At 52.4% G+C, this 20,235-nt stretch overlaps 1 protein-coding gene across 1 annotated transcript in view; it reads left to right on the top strand.

Moving 5' to 3' along the window:
- Positions 1-19,679, top strand: part of SLC12A3 (solute carrier family 12 member 3) — a 39,577-nt gene extending 19,898 nt beyond the window's left edge. The window contains exons 18-26 of the mRNA XM_040253941.1: positions 117-223; positions 2,047-2,129; positions 3,202-3,279; positions 3,956-4,057; positions 5,348-5,459; positions 8,122-8,208; positions 11,136-11,271; positions 12,674-12,741; positions 18,454-19,679. Of these exons, the coding sequence (XP_040109875.1) occupies positions 117-223; positions 2,047-2,129; positions 3,202-3,279; positions 3,956-4,057; positions 5,348-5,459; positions 8,122-8,208; positions 11,136-11,271; positions 12,674-12,741; positions 18,454-18,595 (915 nt within the window). The 3' untranslated portion in view covers positions 18,596-19,679. The remainder of the gene's footprint in view (positions 1-116; positions 224-2,046; positions 2,130-3,201; positions 3,280-3,955; positions 4,058-5,347; positions 5,460-8,121; positions 8,209-11,135; positions 11,272-12,673; positions 12,742-18,453) is intronic.
- The last annotated feature ends 556 nt before the right edge of the window (positions 19,680-20,235 follow it).

Below are 20,235 nucleotides of genomic sequence, written 5' to 3'. Positions count from 1 at the left end.
GATATTTCTCCTGAGCCCCCACCCGATGGCGGAGAGGGAAACTGGGCTGAGACCAAGCTCCACCCTAGTCACAGAACAGAGGCCTGACCCGCCACCTCATCCCCACCCCCTGGCAGGCCACAGGTCTCGGGAGGATGAAGCCTAACATTCTGGTGGTCGGGTTCAAGAAGAACTGGCAGTCGGCTCACCCAGCCACGGTGGAAGACTACATTGGCATCCTGCAGTGAGTGAAGTCACCAGGCAGGGCAGGGCCTGAGGTCTCTTGATCTGGGTCTTTGGCATTTCCTGGGCCTTGGGAAGTAGAGGGGAAGCAGTGGACACTCTAAGAAGCTGAGTCCACTGGTTCAAAGCTGAGGAAGAAAAAGGCAGACGGAGGGTCCCCCTCTGCCCTGTGGGTCATAGATACCCAGATTGGCAGAGAACAGGCAAGTAACAGAGTGAAGTGGGCCAGGTATGGGGCATTAGGGAACGGTGGAGACTGTGGCAAATGGAGGAGAACAGGTGTTCCTTGGCTCCAGCTAATCGCGCCCAGGCAGAAATGAGGACCCACTGTGGCCAGATCTTCTAGTTTTTCAGAGAAGTCGAAAATGTGAGTTTTTAGGTGAAAATCGTGTGCTTACCTGGGGGCTACAAAGACCTGCAAATGCCCAGCTCTCAAGCTGTGAGGTGGTACCACTGAAACCAGGCCTCCAAGGAGGCGACAAACTGGGGAATGGGACCCAGAGATAAACTCTCTGGAGATTTCAGGGTTAACTCCAAACCCTTTCTCTTTCATTTCTTGCTGTGCAAACTCCAGAAAACGCCTGCCTGAGCTGCCTTTGTGCCTTGGTGGGGTATAGAGACGCAGTGTGCTGGAGCATTTAACAAACATGAGGCTGAGTGTGGGGACCTGGGCCTGGCTTCCAGGTCTGCTGGGAACCAGCTGTATGACCGAGCAGTGCATCTCACTGCCTCTAGCAAAATCACAGCAGGAGGCAGTACATACCCATTCTATAGGAACCCCTACATATTGGCTTCAATATGCCAAAACTCCAAACTGCTGAAGCCTAAAGGGTCCTGTCCCAGAGATTTGTGATTAGAGTTCAGAGAGGGCAGTGCTTAGCTGAGTAGATTAACCCTGATGGTGGGCTCTTGGGCACCGTGTCAACCAGGCAGTTAATATACTTGTGGCGTGTGTCCAGACATACCATACAGACAGCCCATTGCTGTCTTCATGAGTGAGGCCATTCCTGTGTGCATGTCCATCTTCAGCTATTTAATTCTGATCTGAACTGGCCACTTCCTTAGCATGTAATCATAGACAAGTTACTCCCTAAAACTTAGATTTTGCATCTGTCAAATGGGAGTAGCAATTCCCATCCCCACCTCTGTTGGTAGAGTTGTAAAGATTAGCCACGTGTGAGGCTTTCAAGATGTGGTGCTGGAGAAGACTCTTGAGAGTCCTTTGGACTGCAAGGAGATCAAACCAGTTAATCCTAAAGGAAATCAACGCCGAATATTCATTGGAAAGACTGATGCTGAAACTGAAACTCTAATAGTTTGGCCATCTGATGCGAAGAACTGACTCATTGGAAAAGACCCTGATGCTGGGCAAGATTGAAGGCAGGAAGAGAAATGGGTGACAGAGGATGTGATGGCTGGATGGCATCGCCGACTCAACAGATGCGAGTTTGAGTACGCTCCAGGGGATAGTGAAGGACAGGGAGGCCCGGCGTTCTACAGTCTAGTCCATGGGGTTGAGAGTCGGACACTACTTAGCACCTGAACAACAGCAACAATCAGGAGGACAGGGCTGGCTCTGAGACTGGCCTGACTCATTTTCCCCCAAGAGGGTCTGTAGGATCCATAGTGCCTCAGACAGTAGAGCTAGAGGGGTCCTAGCCGTCTCTCCGGTCCTGCCTGCACATTATACAGATGGGAGACTGAGGCCCAGAGAGGAGAATGGCATGGTGGGAGGCCAGGTCAGCTCTAGACAGGCCTCCTTGGGGGCTGGGGGCTGGGGGCTGGGGGCCGAGAGCAGGTTGACTCCATGACCTCTCTCTCCAGCGACGCTTTTGATTTCAACTACGGTGTTTGTGTCATGAGGATGCGTGAGGGCCTCAACATCTCAGAGGTGATGCAGGCACACAGTGAGTACCCCCACTTCTCGACACCCCTGTCACAGACAGAACAGGATCCCAGGAAGTGCTAGAACCCATTTTTTTTTTCCCAAGTGGTTCAGGGAGGACAGGGGGAGATTAGTAAGGAATAAAAGGTTACAGACTCCTAGAAAGTCAGTTTTCGATGGAAATCATCAGATTTCTAAGTGGAGAAACTGAGGTCCTGAAAGGGGATGTGACTAGTTCAAGGCCTTGCTTGACTGGACACAGCTCCCCGAATCACCATGAGAGCATTCATAACCAGGTGGGATAAAGAGGAACTAAGACAGGAGAGAGAAAAAGATGGGGGAGAAGAGCCACGTGAAGACTCCAGAGCATGAAAACACACACAGAGAGGCCATGAAAGCTGGGGCATAGAGTAGGGATATGAGCTATGTTTAAGTTCACATGTAAACATCTGAATTAGTTACTTTTAGAAGCGTGATAGAAATAACGCATATGAAGACAAATAAGGGTGGGGGTTGCGAGGCTGAGAAGAGCGGAGGCCGCGGGCCAGCCTGGGTCTTGCTCTCCCAGGGCACCGATGGGCTGAGGGCGTGCCTGGCAGCTGGTAGTTCAGTGAATATTTACACAACCGGAATTTGCAGAGGAGCAGCCACACTCCTGACCGAGGTGGCTCTAGGCGCTGGGCGTGCAGCAGGGAACATAACCAAGTCTGCCCTGGAGGAGCTGACATTCTGGGGGAAACACAGTGGACCCAGGACTCATTGCAGGCATTGATAGCTCATGAGGTGTCCTGAGGAGGCCCGGGGTGTGGGGGGCATGCAGGCAGTAGGGCCTCTCTGAGGAGGGGGCTTATTTCTAGAAGGGAAGGGCTAGGGAAAGAGGGCCCTTGGCTCTGGGGCCATCCACCCACCGCTGAGGCCTGGTGGGAAGGAGCATGGCTTGTCTGAACAGACAGGAAGCTGGTGGGGGGCAGGTGGTGCATGGAGCGTGCAGGGAGGCAGAGACCAGATCAGTGGAAGCTACCGAGTCAGGACCTTCCCCCAGGGTAAGAGGCCCCCCAGAGAAGCCTGGGAACAAAGCTCCCCCTCTTTTTCAGTTAACCCTGTGTTTGATCCAGCAGAGGACGGCAAGGAAGCCAGGGTCGGCGGAGCCCAGCTGTCTGTCTCTGGCACAGGTCAGTTCCCCCGCCCCAATTCAGAGGCACAGGGAGCTCTCGCCCTGGGGGACACTGAGTGATGGGCCACGGGGGAACTCAGCCAAGGGCAGGAGGTTTTTGTTTGTGGCAGTGACTTGAGACCCCTAGGATTGGGTCACAGGGAGTTGGCAGGGCAGTGGGGCTGGGGGCAAGATAAAGATTGCCAGCCCTGCTGGAGAATTCAGGGTCCAGGGATCATGGGACCCCATCTAGTAGGCTCTGGGGCCCAAGTCCTGCCCCTCCAAGGGCCCCCCGGCCATGCTCCAATAGAGAGGGTCAACAACACTCTGGGAAGCAGGGAAACAGTGCAGGGGCTGGGAGCGTCCTGTGGGCATTTGTGAGGAGTTTTTAAGAGAATGGTCTCACCCCCTGGAGCCAACCAGAATCCAGGGAGAAAGAAGCTGGGAGCAGAGGAGGGGTACATCCCAGCACTGCTCGTCCAGGGTCCCTGCCCCGGGAGCCTCCCACAGGAGGGCATCCTCCATAGGAGGGCGTCCCCCACAGGAGGGTGTCTCCCATAGGAGGGTGTCCTCTGCGCACACGTACAGCAAGGGCTTCCAGCCACCGTGTGCGCAAGCCCATGCTGTGTTCCCAGACAGCCTTAGGCCTTTCCCTGTGCTCCGCACCCACCTGACCTGCCCCTCTGCTCCTTCAGTGGACCCCGAGGCCTTGGTGCAGGAGGAGCAGGCTAGCACAGTCTTCCAGTCGGAGCAGGGCAAGAAGACCATCGACATCTACTGGCTGTTCGACGATGGAGGTCAGCACCCCAGGATGCCGGCTCTCCCCTGTCTGTCTCCCTTCCATGACCTCCTCTCTCGGCCTCCCTCACTGGCCGCTGATGACAAGGCCACTGGTGGAACCTCGGGGCCCAGCTGAAAGGAATGGGGCCCCTGGGCCCGCCACTGGGCTCATGGGAGCCTGGCCGGGTCCCTCTCGTGGCCCTCTGTTTTCAGCTGTAAAATGAGGGACTTAAAGGAGCAGGTGAGGTCAGCGTGAGGAGGGACCTTCAGACTGGACAGGCCGTCGGGTCATGGGCACATGCCATAAGTGGGAGAGATGAGCCATAGCGCAGCAAAGCTGTAGGCATATTCACCACTTACCAAAGAAAAACAAGCTCTCGCGTTTTTCTTGTGACTCTCAGCTTTATTGTTCCCAACCTTGATAGAGTCCTAGATACAGAGAAGATACCCTGAGCATTTACTATATGCTTGACGCCAAGGATTTGCATAGGTTAAGCTGATACAGTCCCTAGGTGAAAATGATTATTAACTCCATTTACAAATAAGGAAACTGAGGCACAGAGTGGGGAAGTCGTGTGTGGATCACACAGTGATAAATGACAGCGATCTAGATTTGCATGTGAAATCCCCCCCTAAATGCCAGCTCATGTGTTTAAAAGCCTTGTGCACAGGAATTCCCTGGTGGGCACTTCCACTTCAGGGGGCGCAGGTTGGATCCCTGATTCTGGGAAATAAGATTCTGAAAGGCCAAAATAGATTTTTTAAAATTTATTTTTATTTTTGGCTCTGCTGGGTCTTTGTTGCTACGTGGGTTTTTCTCTAGTTGTGCTGAGCAGGGGCTACTCTCTAGTCGTGGTGTGCGGGCTTCTCATGGTAGAGGCTTCTCTTGTTGCGGAGCACCGGCTCTAGGGTGTACAGGCTCAGTAGTGAAGCTCCCGGGCTCTAGAGCACAGTCTTGATAGTTGTGGCACACGGGCTTTGTTGCTCCAAGGCCTGTGGGATCTTCCTGGATCAGGGATCAAACCCATGTCTTTCCTGCATTGGCAGGCAGATCCTTTACCACTGAGCCACCAGGGAAGCCCCTCAGGTTTTTAAAAAATAAATAAAAGCATCATGCCGTTCAAATAAACCCCAGCCCACAGAGCCCATGTCTCACCCTGGTTTCACCTGGCAAACTCATTATAGAGATGAGTACACTGAGGTCAAGAGAAGGGATGGGGTTTGCTAGAGGCAGAGTGGAGTGGGACCCAGAGAAGGCTGTATCCTGAGAACATCTTTCTCTTAACTCACTGCACCCTCCTTGCCAGGCCTCACCCTCCTCATCCCATATCTCCTCGGCCGCAAGAAGAGATGGAGCAAATGCAGGATCCGCGTGTTCGTGGGGGGCCAGATCAACAGGATGGACCAGGAGAGAAAGGCGTAAGTGGGGAGCACCAACCTGCCTGCCCCGACCTGCCTGCCCCGACCTGCCCCTACTCCCCATTTCACCTCTCGGGGGTCTCGGTCACAGCAGTGGTGAGAGAGTTCAGGACAGGAGCAGGTTTCTCTCCATTTCAGAAGTGGTTTTAGTGTCCTGTCCCCTTTAATAAGATACGCATGTCCTAGTCCTGGCCATGGCAGGGAGGGCTGGTAAATTTTAAATCCACAAATCTCCAGGAGATTTGCAGTGAAATGAAGGATGGAGAAGGCCTGACCCTCAGAAATGAGGGCAGAGCTTAGAATCCTTCAGGGCAACGTCCCCGACTCCCCACCCCAACCCCTGCACCCCCCGACTCCCAAGCTTCAGGTGCCGCCCCTGGTGAGGCCAGAGGTGACTTCAGTGGCCAGGATGAAGGGCAGCAAATCCCCCGGAATCTCTTGGTGAGAAGGGACTCCATTCTTCAACTCCATGGCTGATTCTCTGTCTAACCAAGAGGAAAGCAGCCTGGTTCAAGTGCTTGGCAGGTGGTGGCATCCGCCAGAACTGAGTGATGTTGGTTTACCGGTTTTATTGGCTGCATCTTTCTGGCAAGAGTTGCTGATTTGCTGATTAAATTGTGAAGCCATTTCCTTTCAAGACGTATCTAAGTGAGAATGTGAGTTGACTTAAGCTGAGACGAAAGTAAACAGTCAGGCACGTACACGGGTGTAGAGGTGGCAGGAGTCAGGCAGGTGGCACACGTGGGCTAGATTCAGGCCCCTGTGGCTTTAGAGCAAGGTCAAGTGAGGTAGAAGGCCATAGGACCGAGGACTGCTGGAGAGTGTGGGCAGGCTGGGGAGGATGGAGTGGGTGGCTTGCCCCAAATTGTGCAGTTAATTAGCCAGAGAGAAAACCCTGCACAGCCTTGAGTGCCTGCTGTGACACCCCAGGGGCAGGACTCCGTGGCCTGTGCCACCCTAGTCCTATGCCAGGACCTCATACATCCCCATAACCCCTGCTGCATGAGTTAAGGGTGACCAGCAACCCCATCTCATTGCCCTCACCCCTGTTGAGTGCTTCTCCACTGGAGGACCCTTCTCCTCAATGCGGAGAACGTTGCCCGGGAAACGCAGCATCTGCTTCTCTGTGCTCCTTTCCAGAAGATAAACAACCACAAAGGCTGCTTTGCCCTCTTGGCTTCCTGTTCCATCTCCCACTCAAAGCTGGGTTCAGGGGGTGTTGGTTCAGGTTGAGGCCGCAGCACTGTGGGGTCACAGGATGTCTTGCAAGCAAAGATTGTGAAATCTCCTCTCCTCCCGGCTGCCTCTGGACCAGCCCAAGTCCTCTGCCTTCCTTGTGACCCCAGAGAACCCCTGTGCTGCCCCCGGCTCTGCTTCCCTAAGTTCACTCTCAAGTTCCGGGACCACCAATGGCAGTTTGTCTCCTTTTTGTCCCCTGGCATGCTCCATACCGGCCCAAGCAGCCCCTTGCTGCTCCCACCCCATCCCGTGCACCCCCATGTCTTTGCTTATTAGACTGTCCTCCTGAGGTGCTTGCTCCCCACCGGCTAGTCCTGGGGCATCACCAACGCCATGTCCTATGCAGGGATTCTGATGCAATGGGCAGGCTAGGGCCGAGGCACAAGTACTGTTTAGAAGCCTCCTTGTGTGGTTCTGGTGTGAACACCCTTATCTACCCTCTTCAGTCTATAACAGTCTTACCCACCGTTCACCATCCAGCCAGATCGCCACCTCCTCTGTGAAGCCTTCCCTGACTGCTTCAAACCACAGTTGCTGCTTCCTCCTTGTGGATGCAAAGTCAGGGCTACCTGGCTTGCCACTCCTGGTTCTATACTCAGCTCATGTGTGTTACCTGCTCCCTCAGCCACCCTGAGGTATTTCCTGCCGTTCACCTTCCATTCCTTACACCCTCGTTTCTCAAAGTGTGGCCAGTGAACCAGCAGTCTCACATCACCTGGGAGCTTCTTGGAAATGCAGAATCCCAGGCTTCCCTGGTGGTTCAGTGGTTAGGAATCCACTTGCCAATGCAGGGGCCATGGGTTTGATCCCTGGTCTGGAAAGATCCCACATGCAGCAACAAAGACCCAGCTCAGCCAAAAGTAAATAAATAAATCTTAAAGATTTTTAAAAAGGAAATGCAGAATCCCAGGTCCCAACCCAGGCCAGCTGGATCAGAACCTGCATCGTAACAAGCTCCCCAGCAGGTGTGCAGACGTTAGAATGTGAAGCGCTCTAGCCCAGAGATGGCCACTGGAGACTTAGGACAATTCCTTTCTCCTGTCACTCGTCGTCATCTGACCTGCTTTATCAATATTCGCTTATTGTCTGCCTCCCTCGCCGGTTAGAATGTGAAGTCCCCGAGGGCAGAGTTTGTTTTGTTCTCTGCTATATCTTCCCTAGTGGCTCACATGGTAAGGCACCCACCTGCAATGCAGGAGACCCAGGTTCGATCCTGGGGTTGGGAAGACGCCCTAGAGACGGGAATGGCTACCCACTCCAGTATGCTTGCTGGGGGAATCCCATGGAGCCTGGTGGGCTACAATCCATGGAGTCACAGAGTCAAACACGACTGAGCAACTAACATACATATCCCCCACAGGTGCTCAGTGAAAACTCACTGAAGGAATGAATGCGTTAAAAAAAAAAAATCTCTGTCTTCCAGGATCATTTCTCTGCTGAGCAAGTTCCGATTGGGATTCCACGAAGTTCACGTCCTTCCCGACATCAACCAGAAGCCACGGGCCGAGCAGTGAGTTTTCTGTGTTGGGGGTTCCAGGGAGAAGGGTTGGCTCTTTATCTTTGGTGAACCAAGGGCAACCTGGTTCTCCTGTCCCCGCCTACACTGGGCTCATGGAAAGAATTTGCAGCTGTTAATTTTTGTTTGAGTGTTTTCCCCTTGCCCCGTGATCCTTTGCATATCAGGGCTGTGGTCTTTGCCAAAAACACATCTGGGCTGAAGGTCAGTGAAAATTCCCATTCATGCTTTTCACAGACCCAGTGATTTTGGAGCTCTTCATGGCCATTCTGCCCCTAGAGCAGAGCTGCTGTTTCATCTGCCAGGGACCTCCCACCCACCCCGCACACCCTAGCGCTGAGAAAGTCTCCAGCTTCACACCTCTCGAGCTCAGGCTGCTGGCTACTCATGAAAGGCTGATTTATCTACTCTGGTTTTCTAAATTTTCTCCAACTCCTGTATCGTTTTCATAAAAGACTGGTTCTCAAACAACAGCATCACCTGGAGGGTTTGTGAACACACAACTTGTGGGGCCCAGCCCCAAGATTCTGAGTCACTAGGTCTGGGGTGAGGTCTGAAAATGTGCACTTCTAACACGCTCTCCTGTGCTGATGCAGGCACCTCACTTTGAGAACCACAGTCTCGGACGATCCATGTAACATGCTTAACAGGGCGCCCTGCCCAGAGTCAATGATCAGTCAAGGCTGGATTTGTGGCTTCTGCCCGCTTGTAGCCTCTGAGGTCTTTCTGTATCTCCACCTTTCGCTATAGTCCTAACTCTGCTACAGACTGCTTCCTTCCTTCTCCGGACGTTGCTTAAATTAAGTGTCTAAAAAAGGGACTGTGACCAGCCCAGCTCATTGCTTCCTGCCAAGCTAAGGTATACGTCACCAGAAGGTCTATTTCTTGGCCACCTTTAGTCCAGTTGGCCATGGCCAGGAGAGGCACGATCATATGCCCCGAAATACACCACTGGAAGGATGCTCCTTCTGCAGAGGCCACGGCAGAGGCACGCCCCCTCCATGGAGCTGAGGGGCACTGGAGCAAACAGAACGGAAGTTCCCCAGGCCCTGAGGCAGAAGCATGGCAGCTACAGCCCCTGATGTTATATTAACTCACTGGCACTTGGAGAGTGGCGGATATTACCCCCTCCCCTGCTCACCCATGCAATGGCAAGTGGGCAGACTTGAAGCAAACACCTGTGTGAATCTGTAGCAGGGCTCAATTGTGGGGCCAGAAGGAATAAGTTACTTTCCTAGATTCAGTTGCATATTCTTAAAAGAAGACATTTACAGTAGGATTGCCTTACGTAAATCTGTCCAAGTGAGGTTTTCCAGGACTCTGTCTTCTCAGTAAAGTAAGGTCCATCCTGACCTCTTTAGCCCTTGTTTACCTGGAGAAGGAAGGACATCAAGAAGAAAAGAAAAGGGACTTCCCTAGTTGGCCCGTGGCTAAGACTCCGAGCTCTCAGTGCAGGGGGTCTGGGATCAATCCCTGGTCAGGGCACTAGATCCCACATGCTGCAAATAAGAGCCCCCAGGCCATAACTAAAAATCCCTCATACTGCCACTAAGACCCCGTGTCGCCAAATAAATAAGTAAATAAATATTTTTTTGAAGGAAGGAACTAGTTAATAGTGATGGATATACTGACTCTCCCATTCTCTCAGGGCTGTGCTTGAGCTGCAGGGACAGAGATGAGTAAATTGCAGCCCTGCCCTGTGTGGTTTACCTTGGCTGAGGTACAGGGAGGATGTCAAGAGGCATAAGAATGGTGCAGAGATGGACGCGAATGCAAAGGAGAACAGGGCCATCTCTGCTAGTGGAGGAGCAGAGCCTTGAGAAAGGCCGCGAACAGAGATGGGAGGGGAGACCTTCCCCCGTGGAGAAGACAGTGGGAGCCACATGCAGAAACCCCCAGCCCATCTTGTCTTTAAACCCCATCTTTGCTCTTGCATCTTCCTCCACCTCCTGGATCATTTCTCTCCTCCCTTGCACAGCCAACCTTCTCCAAAGTGATGCTACCCTCTTTGTGGCTGCTTCCTCCCACCCCTCCCTCATTCTCCAGCTCACTCCAGTCTGGCAGCCCTCCTGCAGCTCTGCTGAAATCCCTCTCGCCAGCCTGGGCCGTGACCTCTGCACCACCAGATCTTCAGAGCCCGCTGCTGTCCTCCTCGTTCTCTGCCTCGCAGCTGCATTTGACACAGCGGTCCTTCTTGACACAGCCCCTTTGGATCCAAGATGCTGCCCTCTGCTGGATCCCTCCCACTTCAGGGATCCTTCTTTCCGTTTCCTTTGCTGGTGCTGCCTCCTTTCCCTGACTTACCTGATGGCATCCCATCACCCCTGCACTCACCTTGCTCCATCCACACAGGCTTCTCTGTTGCTCCTCAAGCAGCCCGAGTACACTTCTGCCTCGGGACCTTTGCACCTTCCATTCTGTTTGCTCCAACACCCCCTGCCTTGTGCATAGCTAGCTTCGGAAGAACAGGCATCCTTGCGTCCAGAGAGGACTTTCTGCCCAATTATTTCCCATCCCAGGACTCAGTGTATGCTTTCATAAGTCTTCTGATCTATATTGACCTGCTTATTTGTCTCCCAGCAGACCACGAGCTCTGTGCAGACTGGGGTTGTTGTCTGGTTTGTTCACTGTTGTGTAGCACAGAGCAGTGCTCAGTAAACACCCTGGGGCGAGAGTGGTCGGGGTGGAGGTGGACCCCAGTCAGGCTTCATGGACCACTTGTGGAAGTCCTGTTCAAAGTCAGACGCAGTTGTCAGGGCTGAATTCAACACAGAGGCTGCTTTGATGTAAACAGCAGCATCAGAAAGGGTTTCAGCCTGAAATGTGTGTCCTCACAGCCCCCACCTCCATCTCCCTCTGAGGACCCCGTTCCCCTGGACATGGGCACCTCGCCCGGTCTCACTGGCTCTCCCTGCCCCCAGCATCAAGCGCTTTGAGGACATGATTGCACCCTTCCGCCTGAATGATGGCTTCAAGGACGAGGCCACGGTCACTGAGATGAGGCGGGACTGCCCCTGGAAGATCTCGGATGAGGAAATTAACAAGAATAGAATCAAGGTGCAGGAGAAAGAAGGGCCTTGCTGGGGTGGGGGTGGGGGTCTGGGTGCTCCCCTGGGTCAGGGCCTGTGCCCCCATCTGTCCTGGGCTTCCTGAACCCCTTTCCCTGACCCTCAACTCTAGTCTCCCCACACCAAGCCTCTGAGGTGTCCTCAAGCCACACACCTCAGGCTGACGAGTGACCCAGGGGTTGATCTCAGAGCCATCCTTGGTGTGGGAGCCTGGTCCCTCGGTCCATTTTGAGTCTCCCTGGCCATGGAAATGGACTGCCTGGGGTCCTTCTCCCTCTCCTCCCCTGTTCCTCCATGCCTGCAGGAAGGAATTCATAAGGCAGGTGGTGAAAGTCAAGGTAGAGTTTGTCCTTTGTGGGCCTACAAAGCTGCCTGAGCTTCTCCCCTTCACTATGGACCCCACGCCCTTCCCAGGCAGCATCTTCAGGACTCTGCTCAGGACTAAAGGAGAGTGGGGGCTGCCATGCCCATTTTAAGGTGGGGAGAGCAGTTCTGCTCCCTGTGAGTTCCATGGTGGTAGTTCTGAGGACTCAGGGGACATTTGGTGATTTCTGGGGACAGTTTTGGCTGTCACCTGCCAGCAGGAACGGCCGCTGTCACTTAGCAAGTAGCAGCCCGGGATGCTGCTAAACATCCTGCAACCCACAATGGACAGCTTCCACAACACAGTGATTCCACCCAAATGCTGCCCATGTGAGATCTGGGTGAACTCACTTGCCCTCAGTTTTTCTTTCTCTCCAATGGGGTATCCGTCCACAATCAGACCCTGAGTGTCCACTACTTCCGAACAATTCAGAGACAAGCCTCGGAGAGGGGGAGGGAGTCCGCCCCACAGCTCAGCCGCATCTGAGCTTTGGGGAGTTCCCTGACCTGGCCCTTGAGCCTTCCAGAGTCACCCTGTCCTGAGAAAAGGCTGACTAAAGTATCATGTCCACAGAAGGCTCCTGCCTACTCTGTCACAGAGGAGATCTAGCCATCGCCATTGCTGAGTGCACCTTAGCAAGTGCTTCCCCTGGAGATTTTGCATATATCATCTCACTCAGGCTTCCCAGACTCCCCGAGGAGGGCGCTGTTGCACCCATTTCACAGCTGAGGACAGTGAAGCTCAGGGAGGCAAAGTGCCTGCTCAATGTCAGAAACTCTTAGAGCTGAGATGTGAACTCAGCCCTCCCCACCCCACGGGAGGTGCTCTTTCCCACCGCAATCCCACAATAATAAGGCCAGGAAGAAAGCTTGGCCCTCAGTCACCTTCTCGGAGGTGGGAGAATCTATCATAATTTAGGGGGGACAATTCACACACCCAGTTTGAGATATTCAAGGATGTGGACTTGGGCTTGGCGGGGATCGCTCAGAGGACATGGGAAATGACCACATGGCTTTTCCTTGCCCAGTCCCTGCGGCAGGTGAGGCTGAACGAGATTCTGCTGGATTATTCCCGAGATGCTGCTCTGGTTGTCATGTAAGTAGTGACCTGTGTGCTGGAGAAGCCTGATGCCCAAGCCAGAGTGTCAGCTTTAGGAGGGTGGTCACTGGCTGAGGACCCAAGCCTTCCTCTGTGAGGATGAAGGGCCCCAGGCCCATAGACACACAATCTGGGTGGCTTCTTACTCCGTGACCGGGCCTGCATCCACCCCATGCCCCACGCCCCACGCCTGTGCACCAGCTGGCCGAGGTCTTGGGTCCCTGTGTCCCAGGCCTCGCCGACTCCCCCCACCCCTGCTTTCCCCTGTCCATTGCTTTTTCTTGCCAAACTCAGCTTGGCAAAGGGGACCCAGTTTGTTCTGGAAGAAAATTGATTCCTAGTTGTTTGGCCAGCCCTCTTTGGTCACCAGCCACCCCCAGCTGATGTTGGTGCCAGGTCTGGGCAGTGGAATCAGAACCCTGCCCTGGCCGGGGCTGTTCAGCCTCTGGGCCCATCAGACACTCAAGCTTCTCTTGCTGCTGGCCCTGTCTGGTTAGGAGCCACCTCTGCTGGCTGTTGAGCCAGGCTGAGTAAGTGGAAGAAGAGGGGAAGGTGACAGTGGCGCGGAGAGTCTCATGGAGGCCAAGAGGCAGAACACGGTCAGCCAGGCCCCCCAGCCCCCCTCCCAGGGACAGGCCGGCTCAGAGGGAATGCGGCCATCAGAGGAGCCCCTGACATTTCCTGGGGCGAGCCACCCGCAGACTCCACAGGACAGCGGGAAAGCCGGCCAAACCTGTTTGTTCACACCCTGAGACCAGGATGGAGCACACAATTTGTGGGGCTGTGCGCAGTGAGAATGTGGGGCCCTTTGTTCACAGGCAATTAAGAATGTCAGGACGCTGACAGCAGAGCATGAAGCCCAGCCTGGGACCCGTCTCAGTGGGGGCTTCGTGGCCGCACAGGTGGCTGCCCACGAAGCTGGCTCTGCCTGACGCCAGTCTTTCTGGGGCTCATGGGGAAATAATCTTTTCTACAAAGAAAGTGCTCCATGTTTCCTTTGGTGTGGGGACTGTGGTGTAAGGGAAGCAGGTTGATCTCTGAGCTGCTGGCCAACATCTTGCAGAAAATGTTTCTAGGGCCAGGTTAGCCTGGTTGTGGGCTGGGTCAGCGGGTAAGATGGTGACAGTGGCTTCATGCTGGGATGGCTCCCCGACTTTCCCTGGATGTGGTACTTGGGATGTGCCATCTGGGGCGTGGGTGTACACCTCTTCCTGAGTGCCACCTCTGTTCAGAGAAGCAGATTTGCATTTTGTCTCTGCTATTAGCCCACTGTGTGGCCTTGGGCAAGTAACTCTCCTTCTCTGAGCCTCAGCTTCCCTGTTATACATTTTTTTGAATGTTTATTTTTTGGGGCTGCATCGGGTCTCACTTGCAGCACCCAGGTTCTTCATCGTGGCGTGCGGGCTTCTCTCTGGTTGTGGTGCGTGGGCTCTATAGCGCGTGGGCTCTGTAGTTTCTCTTCTAGTTAAGACCCCCAGACTTGTAGTTGTGGCTCTTGGGCTTAGTTGCCCAAAGACATGTGGGCTCTCAGTTCCCTGACCAGGGGTAGAACCCATGTCCTCTGCACTGCAGGGTGGATTCTTAACCCCTGGACCATCAAGGAAGTCCCTCCCTGATTATAGAGAAGAGTTAAATTATTTCCAAGATTCTCTTTCATTCTAACATGCTATGACCCTAAGTTTGCCACTAAAATGGGTCAGTCTCTCAAGCTGGAAGAAGAGGAATTTCATCTGGGGAGGGACCACCTGCTATCACCTCTCCCCTCCCACTCGCCCACCTTCTGGATCTCACAGGGGAAACCCGTCCCCACCCACCAGCCTTTCTGGGATTAGCTGATACAAATAAACAGGAGTCAGTCACCTTAGAGGAGAAACCTGCGCACAGGGTCCACCCCATGGCGTCTGCCACAGTTGTTGCCTGAAAGGGCCCTGGCTGTCAAGCCAGCACCACAGGGAGCAGCTGCTCTGCTGTCTCCAACCCGGAGACATGCCTTTAAAAGTTCACCCTGAGGGTCCCCTGCCTCAGAACCATTGAGGGCGCAGGGAGGTGTGGAAAACAGCAAATTCCTCAATTCCTTCTAGATCAGGGTCTGGGGTTGAGCCCAGGAGCCCACATTTCCCAGAAATCCCAAGAATGAGAAAATCCTCCCAAGCCTCCAGGAAATGACAAAAATCACATTTTCTAGCACATCAGAGAGCACACATGGACTGTTTTCTAGAGCAGCTTTGAGGCAGAACTGGCTTGTTTGCTGCTACTAATCAATGGTTTATTTGATTTACAGTCTTTCTTTGAGCTCAGCTTAAACTTCACACTAGTAAACCAGCCTTGTAACTAGCCCAACAACCTTTACCACACTAAGCACATATTTCTGGCATAACTTTTGGGTCTAGGTCCCTCTTCTTTCTTGTAAAGACTCCTTCCTCAAAGCTAAATGCATGTGTGCTAAATGCATGTTGCTTCAGTTGTGTCCGACCCTTTGCAACCCTACGAACTGTAGCCCACTGGCTCCTCTGTCCATGGAATTTTCCAAGCAAGAATACTGGAGTGGGTTGCCATTTCCTCCTCCAAGGGATCTTCCCGACCCAGGCATCAAACCCATGTTTCCTGTGCCTCCTGTTTTGGGAGGCAAGTTCTTTCCCACTAGTGGCACCTGGAAGTCACCAAAGACAAATAGTAATAGTCAGAATAATAGTAATCAAATTGCAGTTTATTGATTGAGCCTCTGTGACACTCAAGGCATTGGGCTTGATTAATGAAAAAAAACTTTTTTTCATTTTTTTTTTTGGCTATACCGAGTAGCATGTGAAATCTTAGTTTACCACCAGGGATTCAATCTGTGCCCCTTGCATTGGGAGCATGGGGTCTTAACCACTGGACCACAAGGGAAGTCCTATTTTTTTTTAATTTATTTTATTAAAGTATAGTTGATTTATAATGCTATGTTAATTTCTGCTGTATAGCAAAGTGATTCAGTTATGCATATATATACATTCTTTTTCATATTCTTTTCCATTGTGGTTTATTTGAGGATATTACGTATAGTTCCCTGTGCTACACAGTAAGGCCTTGTTGTTTATCCACCTTATACATAATGGTCTGCATCTGCTAATCCCAAACTCCTAAATCCACTGGGCCTTATTAATTTTCAGAATTCTGTGAAGTGACTCTGTTTTACCCCCATCCCCACCGCAGCACACACCCTTAGGAGACGAGGAAGCTGAGTCTCAGAGAAATTCAGAATGTGCCAGGTGGTGACTGGGGTTTGAAGCCCGAGACGCTGGTTCTGAAGCTCGGTTATCTTTCCGCATCTAGGTTAGATCCAAGGCTGCCTTTCCTTGTGGCTAAGCGATGCAGTTCTGAGCAAAAAGCTCCTTTGTTCTAGAGCAGCTTGATTTCAAAAGATTAGTAGCGTACACCACACACATCCTGTGGGCAGAAACAGAGCGTGTCGTTTGCTGGCACTGGGGGAGAGTGCCAAGGGAGTCTGTCCTTTGGACAGGCAGACAGATGGACAGGCTCTGCTCTGAGAGGGAACTTCTTGTTGGGGCTTGAAAAGCCCCAGCAGGAATGATGGAGTTCCCCTGCCCTGGATAGTGCAGTTACTAAGCCCCCAAGCCTTTGATATTTCTAATTGCAGTCCCTGAAAAGGATGTATAATACCAGTAATTCAGTTCAGTTGCTCAGTCGTGTCCGACTCTTTGTGACCCCATGGACTGCAGCACGCCAGGCCTCCCTGTCCATCACCAACTCCTGGAGTCTACTCAAACTCATGTCCGTCGAGTCGGTAATGCCATTCAGCTATCTCATTCTCTGTCGTCCCCTTCTCCTCCCACCTTCAATCTTTCCCAGCATCAGGGTCTTTTCCAATGAGTAGTTACCAATGGGCATTTCCAGCCTTTAGTGTAACTGTCAAATCAGGAAAGTTTGGTTTCAATATTCCCACTTCCCTTTTCCTGGGAAAGGCACCAGAAAAACACACACTCAGTCTATTAACCAAGGTGACACTGGCTTAATGGAATGTCCTTGTTCCCATGGGGTTCTGCAATCCTGGGGACCTTGCTTTATAAGGGAGGATCCCGTTTGTCCCACATGAAGCTTTGAGAAGGGAATTTTTTAAAAAGGGACAGCTGTTTGGGGACATCAATCCTCAGCAGAGGAGGGGTTGCAGTGAGCTGGGATCATGGGGATGGAAAGATCCCAAGACCCAGGGTCAAGTCCCAGCTCTGCCACTCACCAGCTGGGTCACCTCAAGCTAGTAAATAGTTATAAGTGGTGACAATACTGCTGATGTTATGAAGGGCTCACCCCATGCCAGTGTTTTTGTGCAGTACCCTTCATGAGCTGGGGCTTCTTTGGAACTCACAAGCCTGTGACAGAATCATGTGTGTTCACTTTGGGAAAACAAAAACTGAGGCTTAGAGTCAATGAGCCTTTTGTCACAGCCACATGGCTGAGGAAGCGGCAAGCCGCGACTCTAGCAGCTTCTCTGACCCAGAGCCAGCCTCTGAAGCCCAGCATTGCACAGCATCCTCCTGTCTGGCCGGTTCCCTCAGCTTTTCCCCCGGGGTAGTTTTGAGGTTCAGATGAAACAGTACCTGTGGGTGTACTTTGGGAAAACAAACAAGGACCAGGCCCACGTAACATGCTGGTGCCCCAGCTTTGTGCAACACCAGCGGGGTCGGTGTGATGCCGCCTTCCCGCAAGAGCCGCAAGCAGGATGGTGGCAGTCATCTCCAGGCATCTTTGGAATCTCAAGATGGTAGAAATGTCGCTTCCTGAAATAGCCATGAAAATGTGGCTGAAGAGCCTTCCCAGGGTATGTGGTTATTTGCTCAGCATCGCAGTTTGGACAAGACAGTTCAGGGAGACGGCAGAGTCCTGCTCCCAAGGCCTTACATATGTGGCAGGAGCCAGGACTAGGCCACTCAGCTGAAACGCATGAACATATCACTTTGCTCTGGCTGCAGGCAGGGGTGTGGCTGGAGAGGCGAGGCTGGCGTGATCCAAGTGGCTACAGGAGTGGGATCCGTGAGCCTCGCCGTGAGTCTGACTGTGTTCTCCATACAGGCGAATCAGACAGACCCCACCTGCCCATGCGTGAACAAACATTCTAGTGGGGGGAGACAGACGACAAACAAATAAATGAAAAGAGGATTTGAGAGTGTGAAGTGTTACAAAGATAATGAAACAGGGTGACATGATAAAGAGGAGGAGATGGGATTAAAAAAGGTGATCCGAGAAGGAGGTGCACTTGGGCCAAGACCCGAGGGAGGCAAGGTGAAGAGCTAGGGGCTGGCTCTGCCATCTGGGTGGAAAGAATGTCATGGGCCAAGGCCCCGGGGCAGGAACAAGCTGGCCGTTTATTTCAGGAGTGGAAAGGAAGCCTCTGTGATTGTAGGGGTGTGAGGAGCCTGAGGGCGGTGGGAGGGGAGGTTGTGGAGGCTGGTGGGGCCAGGATCACGGCGGGGGGGGGGGAGGTGTTGGTGGCGCTCACAAGCCATGGCTTTGTTTAGAAATGTTTGTGGATGAACTTACATTTCAAGTCACGCTTTCAAGAAGAGCCACAGGTCATTCTTAGGGTGGCTGGGAAGAAGGAGCGCCAAAGGGGCCAACAAACAGAGATGCTGTTCAGGAAGCAGACCAAGAGCTGGGCCACATGGGGAAGGCCCTTGCTTAATTTCCCATCTGCTGCTTCTTCCTGCCCCACAGCACCCTGCCCATAGGGAGGAAGGGGAAGTGCCCGAGCTCGCTCTACATGGCCTGGCTGGAGACGCTGTCCCAGGACCTCAGACCTCCAGTCATCCTGATCCGAGGAAACCAGGAGAATGTGCTCACCTTTTACTGCCAGTAACTTCGGCCTTGGCTGCACCTGCCCAAAGCCTGAGCGCAGGGGATGCCCACCTGTCCACGGACACAGAAAGCATACCCCGTCACGTGTAGTATCTGATGATCTGATGGAAGAAGTTGGTAGATTTTCAAACATCAGCTGGACCCCACTCGCACTGGACGTGTGCTCTGGGTTTTGTTTTTATGGGCTAAAGAAGTAGCAGATAGAGTTGTCCGCTCTATCTGGCGGGTCCATATCCCTTTCAAGTTTTCTTTTACTCTTGATTACAACAAATTAAGATTTCAGTCTTTGATTTGTGTACAAATTTGAGTCAGACTTCTGGATGTGTATCTTGGCACCCCCTAAACACGCCTCCCCCTTCCAATGTCAGGCAAGTGGGCACCCCACATGCACCTGCATCCCTTACAGGAGGAATACAGGGCCCCTTGAGCCTCCCTAATAATGCAAATTTATTTAACTGCCTCTCACTTCCTTCACTTTCAATAATGTGTCTAAACTGTTTTGGTTGGTTCTTTGGTAAACTGAGACTTTCAAACTTTTCTAGATGGCAACCCACAGTAAGAAATCTATTTGACATTAAAACTTGGAACAAATACAGTGAAACGAAAGTGTCACAAAACAATCCTTATCCTTTGCTGAGAAAGACAGAGCTCCTGGCCGAGCACTTGAAGGAGGGAGATGGGGCTGCCTTTGAGCCATTCAGTGGACCGGGACCAACTCCCACTCCAGATTAGGCAAAGCCTTTCTAGAGCCACATGGAAAACCACTTCCTGGCAAATGGTTGCTCCCTCTTCTGACCTCAAGGAAACTCTGATCCAAGAACAGAGAATGCTTTGACTTTGGGAATTTAAATAAAACACTTCACCATGTTGGAATCTAAATTTTGAACAATGATAATAGCTTTGTTTAAAAAAAAATCTTGAGTTAACAGTGAGGTCAAAAACAATGAAATGAATAAAAAATACATTTACCCGGTCAACAGAATGTATTTGTTTTGGAACAGGCTGTTTCTCAACTCTGCTGAGTGTTTTGGAAAAGCTAACTGTATTGTTTTTTCGACCCTGGATTAAACTTTTCTGAGCTTCCACTGGTCCCATAGGTCATAGTGCCAGATTTCCACATGGACGTTTACAGGGGTCACTTACTTTTCCCTTTGCTTCTCTTACATGTGCTTGAAGATGCACAGAGAACCTGTCTTCTTTAATCTTTTAAAAAGTCTCCCAGGAATTTCACTCTGGCCTCAAACCAAGGGGTGGAGAGATTGAGTGGTAAGAGCCAGAGCATGGCCACCAAGGAATCTGGATATGAGTTTCTGTCTCCCCCCAGAACTGGCTGTGACCTCAGATATGGCCCCTTACCCTCTCTGAGCCGCAGTCTGAAATGAGAGACTGGGACTGAAGCAGGTGTCACCAGCCAGCTGGCCTGGGCTGACTGGCTTGGCCCATGTGTTGTTTTTTTAATGATGTGTGTGCTTCTTCTGGCTGTGCGGGGCCTTCGCTGCTGCGCGGGCTTCCTCTGCTTGTGGTGAGCGGGGGCTACTCTTCGCTGCAGTGCTCGGCTTCTCTTCGTGGAGGCTCCTCTTGCTGTGGCTCCAGGGCTCTAGAGCGAGGGCTCCGTGGTTGTGGCGCATGGGCTTAGTTGCT

This window comes from Oryx dammah, unplaced genomic scaffold, assembly GCF_014754425.2.
Source record: "Oryx dammah isolate SB20612 unplaced genomic scaffold, SCBI_Odam_1.1 HiC_scaffold_13, whole genome shotgun sequence".
NCBI classification, from domain to species: Eukaryota; Metazoa; Chordata; class Mammalia; order Artiodactyla; family Bovidae; genus Oryx; species Oryx dammah.
The sequence above is the reverse complement of the archived record's forward strand: the minus strand, read 5'-3'. Positions and strand labels throughout refer to the sequence as shown.